At 42.5% G+C, this 7,329-nt stretch overlaps 1 protein-coding gene across 1 annotated transcript; it reads right to left on the bottom strand.

Annotated features, from left to right (window-relative positions):
- Positions 1-2,701: 2,701 nt before the first annotated feature.
- Positions 2,702-5,655, bottom strand: LOC133151994 (uncharacterized). The gene is made up of 3 exons (XM_061275453.1): positions 5,548-5,655; positions 5,419-5,454; positions 2,702-5,324 (listed from the first exon to the last, which is right to left on the bottom strand). Exon 3 carries the CDS (start codon positions 5,032-5,034, stop codon positions 3,952-3,954), a length of 1,083 nt encoding a protein of 360 aa, XP_061131437.1. The 5' UTR covers positions 5,035-5,324; positions 5,419-5,454; positions 5,548-5,655; the 3' UTR covers positions 2,702-3,951.
- Positions 5,656-7,329: the final 1,674 nt, after the last annotated feature.

Genomic DNA, 7,329 nt, shown 5'->3' with positions numbered 1-7,329 from the left:
TGCATCTTAAAACAAATATGTTTGTTCGACCTCCGAAAAGAGCCTGCCTTGGCTTGAGCGGTGTAGGAAATTTGGCTTTTTTCAGGAATTCCTTAACCTCTATGTTCAATTTTTTCATTTGCAACCATCTTGTTTAAGCTGTAGTTCCTGAATTTTCTTTTGGGTGTTGTCAAACCTCTCCTGAAAGGGGTGTTTTGTTGTCGGACATATATTAGTGAGGTTGTAGCATTCTGCGCAGCCGTGGTGATAACAACCAAAATACCGTAAATTCCGGACTATTAGCCGCACCGGATTATAAACCGCACCAGCTAAAATTGGGGGATATTTTAGTTTTTTTCTTATATAAACCGCACCGGACTATAAACCGCACGTGCACACGCGTTTTTTTCTTCAAGATACCGCAGTGTATAAAAGTGAAAAGGTTTTTGGGTTTTTTTGCCATTTTTCACATGTCCTGAGTGTTGTTAGTCACCTAAATGTTGAACAGAGGGTGTGTCTTATCGAAGTCAAATAACTTGTTTGGCACGCTCAAACATCCATCCATCCATCCATCCATCCATTTTCTGAACCGCTTAGTCCCCACGGGGGTTGCGGGCGTGCTGCAGCCTATCCCAGCCGTCATCGGGCAGTAGGCGGGGGACACCCTGAACCGGTTGCCAGCCAATCGCAGGGCACACAGAGACAAACAACCATTTGCACTCGCACTCATACCTAGGGACAATTTGGAGTCTTCAATCGGCCTACCAAGCGTGTTTTTGGGATGTGGGAGGAAACCGGAGTGCCCGGAGAAAACCCACGCGGGCCCGGGGAGAACATGCAAACTCCACACAGGGACGTGCTACCCAGTGCGCCACCGAGCCGCCACGCTCAAACATGGCGAATAAAAAACTCTTGAATCTTGAATCCTTAAGTGATCAAGTAGTCACAAAAATCACGAAAAAACCCTTAAATAAACTGCACCTGAGTATAAGCCGCAGGGTTCAAAATTTTGGGAAAAAGTCGCGGCTTATATGTAGTCCGGAATTTACGGTACTCAAAAACTTTTTTCATGCCCCCGATTTCAGAATATCCGTCTACTGTGTAGTTATCTATCTTAACTTCTCCCCCGTTCAATGCATGCCTAATGTGGATATTTGTACTATGCATGACCCATTGCAGGTATTGAATAGAATCATGTGAGAAAGCTTTGTACTGACGCATGTAGTTGTCTGAAGGCGTAATGGCTAGTGTTTGAGGGGTTAGGAAATTAGTGTGCACGCCGAGGCTGTTGTGACAGCATTGAAAGGGTCTGTTCCGGTGGCCTCAAAATACTCGCTCCTGAATTTCTCACATCCTTGCATTAGCAAATCAACATCATTCTCGCAGTAGGCTATCGCCTGTTTAGCAAAATCGAACACATCGCTAGCTTCTTTGACGTACCATTCATCAAACTTAGCTCGTTGAGAGGGTGACATTCGTTGGACATCGTAGTACGTAGGGTCAGGGTGACATCCTACGTAGTTTAGATGTTCTAAAGAGCTGAATTTATGTGGGAAACACCCCTTTGATTTGTCTTCAAGCCCCAGGGCCTTAGGCATCGCACTTAGCGGCATCGTTAAGAATGACAACGAGTCTATATAACGAGATTTTGTGTCTAAATCGGCAAATGATAGAACCTTGCTCCCCTGCATCAGAATGTCAAGTTTGATACCTAATTCAAGCATTCTCCTTATCAAGATGTATGAATCAAAGCCTCTCGCATTATGTGCAACAAATGTCGTTTGTTTAGACCGGGGGTTTCGAAAAAATGTGAGAAATTTGTCAACACAGTATGTGCCAAACCACTGTTTCGCTAGTCTATTTGATTTACAGCAGATAAGAAAGGGTTTGTGTAAAGTGTAAACCATCTGCATCTACATAGGTTTCAAAATCATAGTAGACTACATTTTTGCAAGGTGGTTGAGGCTTGATGAGCTGTATGTAGCACATGTGCGGGTTCGGCAAGGCATCATCACCCGGGTTTAAGATCTCATCACACACTGCGCATCTTTTAACGGGGCAGCGATGTTTAGCACCGGTACCCTCAGCTTTCACATAATATTGGAGACCGCATTGCAAGCACCTTTTGTATGAGGTGCAGTTGCTCACACGATTCGTCGCTCGAAACTCTTTATGTTTGGCAAAGCATTCCTCATTACGACATGTTTTGTTACAATCGGAGCAGATAACATGTTTAAATCGTTGTTGTTTACAACGAGGATTGAGACAAATGTTACAGTGCCCCTCACAGTGATGGAATCGCCAATTTTCATGGCCTCTGTAGCAGGGTCTGCAAAAAAATGCATGCCCCACGACTGCCTCTATCGCTTTCACGCCGTAGTAATGATCCTCGAGGTGTAAGACAAATAAAGTGTCTTCGTCTGTTTTAGGGTGATGTGTGTCGAAAAAAGTCATGGGGCGGCTGTTTTCTTTTCGGTACATTACAGCTATTTTCCGTCTGAGAACTTTTTCAAATTTATGTACATCGCTCAGACTCACAGGTGTTTGACAATTCAACCCCACACTCATGTACCGTTTTTTTCCGTGTATAGTGCGCAATATTTTACTAATTTATTGTCCTAAAATCTGGGGTGCGTATTATACATGGGTACAAAGAAAAAAAAAATATTTTTTTTTTTTTAATTTTTTTTTTTTTTTTTTTTTACATAAAGTCATGGTACAACAAAACCAACAACAGGACTGACCGACAAAGTCGTGGAACAAAAAGACAGGGTGACATTACCAAAGACAGGAACAGAATGACAGTAACACATGCAATGATCCAACGGTGAGCGAGGGGCAGACAGGACTTAAATACAAAACACGTTACATCGATTGAGGTGACACAGGAAGAGCGGGGTGACACGAACAGAAACTATGGCAACCTAGACACATAGCAAAACTGGGGACGAGACATGACAAATCTCCCCCGAAATAAAACTCACCTTTCTTCTTGTTTGTTGTCAATCGCGCATCGCATTCAACCATCCTGCCCAACACACTTAGTAAAATTCATAATTGACGACACATCGTTTGACGCGATGGTGCAATCCTCGATGGTGTGTTATTGTCAAATATTGTTTGTTTTTTAATCTCCATCGCGGACCGGACGTCATACGGAGGCCGCCATTACAGATGCGCAGAACGGTTGCGCAAGACACGTCAGCTATATAAAGAGCGAGAGTTCAGTTCTCCACCTATTAGTTTCAATTCACAGTTTAATTAGCAGTTTCAATCAGCAAATAACAAAATGCGTATTACAGGTAATATTTTATTTCACAACACTTTGCCTTGTTCCTTTCATCTCTGCTGTTCATTTCAAACACGCTCCATACGACCGCAATGCTCTTGTATCAGACGCTCGCTCGCCTGATCACCTGCTAGTTTGCCGTCTGTCACAATGTACCCTACACAAATCCGAAACATTTGTTGCGGCTCCGAGTCACGACGAGGGGCAAGTTTTGGTTTCCAAGGGTGTTTTTATTCCTCTTCAACGTCTCTCCCATACAGAGCCGCCGTGTGCGCACGGAGCGCGGTGGTGCGTTTAGGGGCAGTCGGAGAAATCAACGCCAACAAAAAAAATGACATCCAGCCTAGTTAAGACCATACCAAAGACTTTAAAAATGGGACCCATTGCCTCCCTGCGTGTGTGACGATCTTTGGGACTTAAAAAAAAAAAAAAAAAAAAATTTAAAAAAAAATTTAAAATTTTTTTTTAAAAAAATTCATAAAAATTGGGTGCGTATTATACATGGGTACAAGCTTTTTTCCAGCATCAGCATGCCATTGTTAGGGGTGCGTACTATACATGGGGGCGCACTATACACGGAAAAAAACGGTAAAAGTCGTGCTTGTCTTCTGGCTTGTTTTAATGTTAGCGTGTCATTTAGCAGATAGGTTAGTGAGAGAGCAAAGCATAGATTGTTGTCCTTATTACGAGGTATGTGTAAGTGTCGTTTTTTTCAGCTTCAAAATTTCTTTGTTGGTACTGTTCACCAGTCGACGACGCATTCCGCCACATAATGGGGTGACTATTTGGACAATAAGCTCTAAATTCTCATCAGCCAGAAGCTCTACATTTGATTGAGCTAGACGTTCAAGCAGAGCCGATACATTATCTCTGATACTGTTTATGTCGCTCTTTTGCTGGTAAACGTGAGCCCTATCATTTCCAGCCACTAACTCGACTTGAATCACGTCACATGGCTGTGTTTGCACATCAACCTCTCGCAAGACGTCATCTATTTTTTCCTCAATCTGGAGGTAAAAGGTTGCAAAATCATTGCTGTTTGTTTGTGATGGTATATTTAAATGCCGCCTTACCTCAATATTATTGAAATGTGGTCTATTAACTACAACAGAACCGCCGCGCTGATCAGTTAATACAGAACTGTTGTTAGATTGGTGGGGTGTGTCTTGAAACGCTGGTGCGCTGTCATCAATACCATCTATCTCGTGAAATGGCGGTGGCGTGTCACCGGTTATTACAGAAGCATTGTCACGATGTTGGAATACGGGGGTGCTGTCATAAATAACAACCAACGCTAAATCGATAGGCTTAACGGTCATTGGGTCAATCAGAGGCTGCGTATTTAGATTTTGGATCATGTTTAGCAGTTGAGCAGGAATATCAGGACTGTTACGCCCGCTGCTACCGTTAGCTTGGTTATTTAATTCTGCTATCATGTTTAGCAATTGTGACGGGATCAGTGTAGGACTTTGTCTACCGTCATTCTGGCTTTGACTGTTTAGCTCGTTTACGACAACTTGTAAGTGGGCCAAAATATCAGGACTGTCTGTGTCTCCCCCCTCCAACAAGGCATTGTTCACAATGTTGAGCAAATCTAGTATTTGGCTTGTAGACGCATTGGTTGACGGTAAATCATTGTTAATGTTTGACAAATCTAGCTCAGGTGTATCACTTCTTTGGTCTGTTTTACAAGGTGGCTGCAAATCTAATTCATCAACGTTTGTTAAGAAATCCGACTCTGCTGACGTAAGGTTAGCATGCTCCATTGTATTTCTTTTTATGAAAATCACAATAGAAACAACACAGTGTAGTAAAAAAAAATCTGACCTATCTTGATTCGGCCAAATCTGTCAGAATACGTATTACCTTAAAACATTGTTGTAGCCGATTTTTGTAAATACAATTACCACTGCACTTTATAGGACGCCTTGTCTTGTGGTGATGGCTCGCTTGTCGACTCAGACCACTTGGTGGTTGAATGGCGCGTGTTGTATGTAGAAGGCTGTACGTCTGCTCTTTCTCGCTCTTTGAGGTTGTCCTGTGTCACGACGCTTAACTGGAAGTAGATATTTAAAAACAGTTAAATCGTTATAATACCATCAAAAAAACCATTCGGATGATAACATAGAAAGAGAAAAAAGAAGGAATACCTCTGACTTTGTTCATCAACTCTTGAAGAAGGTTAACTGGTGGTAGATAATAAAAAGCAGTTAAATCGTTATAATACTAGTAAAATAGCCAGTCGATTGCTAACATAGAAAGAGAAAAAGAAGGAATACCTCTAGCTTTGTTTATCGACTCTTGAGGAAGGTTAACGTCTTCGTAAACAGATAAAGAGTCCGCCAATTCTATGTCTGTGGATGCTTCCTGTTCCGCCTCTATGCTCGTGACAACCTCCTGTTGGCCGGAGGGTGGTATGATTTGGCTAATATCACGTGACTCTGATGGCTCTGTCGTCTTTGATGCTTCAAAATGACGTCCAGAGCTGTCCATTAGAGTCTGGGTTTCAAAACTGGGTTTTTGTCTCCCTCCAAAAATTCGAATGACAGCATTTCGAATAAACTCTGATAAAAGCTAATAATCTGTGATTTAATGACTCTACTTGTATGTTAAATCTCCTTCCGTTTCACTAAAAAATGGCTTGTATGTTAAATCTCCTTCGGTTTCACTAAAAAATAGATGCAAATCTATTTCATCAACGCTTGTTAGAAAATCTGACTCTACAGCCAGCTGATACAGCCCACATCCCTCAGCCCCCACCAACCCCCCCGCAAACACAACTCAGCCTCCCCTACACATGCCACACCCCTAGACATGCCCCAACATAACACCCTACAACGCTCCCTGGCGTTATCTTGGTGACAAGTTTATTGCCCATTTATTACCCCTTATTTAGATAAAATATTTTTATTACCGGTTTATTGCCCTACCTCGTTTGCATAACAATAGACATCAAGGCTACATACTTAGTTTTAGTTGTTCTTACTGGTTTATTGCCCTTCCTCATTTGCATAACATTAGACATCAAGGCTACATACCTCATTTGCATAACAATAGACATCAAGGCTACATACCTCATTTGCATAACAATTGACATCAAGGCTACATACATAGCGATAAGGGGTTAGAAACGGCGACAATGTGGACAAGGAACGCTCACACGATGCTGAAGACACACCAATTACCAGAGCTGTTACATACAATTTATGCAACTCAGGAAAAGCTTCCTTGTACTCCTGTAGGTGTTTACAGACAGTGGATAGGTCTGTTTCATTTGGACATTTCTTGAGTGACATCTGTTTTGCCACAAGAATTTCATGTTTTTAGATCATCTGCCACAGTGCCAGCCAGCGCAGACAGAGGATGCAACCCGGTTGAATCTAGAAATGTGCTGGATTTGGGTGCAAGACTAGATATGGCTCTCATCAGCTCAACGTTCTTCTGAGAAAATCTATTCTCCATTTCCGAAATGGCCCTGTCAAGGATGTTGAGCAGAGATCTTTTCAGAGACTGAGAGGGGGAAATGGTTGGATCGTCTGAGTCTGTATGGCCCACAGTTGAGAGCACAACACCTTGACTAAGACATTTGCTCATTGTCCTCCGTCTCTTTGGAGGCGGTGCATCATCCCCAGCAGTTGCCTGAGATGACTCTCCCCAATCCTCATCTTCACGGAGGCTTTTTAAGGACTCCAGTGCTGCACAAACAACCTCAGAAGCACTGCACAAATCCACAGATTGAGACTGTAGAATTGCATTTGCTGGTTTCAAGACACCAAGCACCAGCACTAGAAACTTTCCGGTCTCAAATAAGTGATGCCTCGAAATTTGACACAGCAGGCCCGATGCCTCGGTGCACAGGTCAACAGCAGCACTATCATCCTCTGTCATCTCAGATAGGATACTGACAATATGACAATATTGTCAACAATGCACCTTCTCACCTCATAGTGGCTTGTCCATCGAATTTCAAGCAGCCTTTTAAGGTTAGGTGCATTATATTCCTCAGACACATAGTGGTGCTGAAAAAACTTGTACAATGAACTAGAGAGGTTAAAAAATCT

Source organism: Syngnathus typhle, linkage group LG3 (genome assembly GCF_033458585.1).
Source record: "Syngnathus typhle isolate RoL2023-S1 ecotype Sweden linkage group LG3, RoL_Styp_1.0, whole genome shotgun sequence".
Classification (NCBI taxonomy): Eukaryota; Metazoa; Chordata; class Actinopteri; order Syngnathiformes; family Syngnathidae; genus Syngnathus; species Syngnathus typhle.
This window is presented reverse-complemented; position numbering and strand designations above follow the sequence as displayed.

Coding starts and splice junctions, on each gene's coding strand:
- LOC133151994 (XM_061275453.1), bottom strand. CDS start 5,034: ATGGAGCATGCTAACCTTACGTCAGCAGAGTCGGATTTCTTAACAAAC.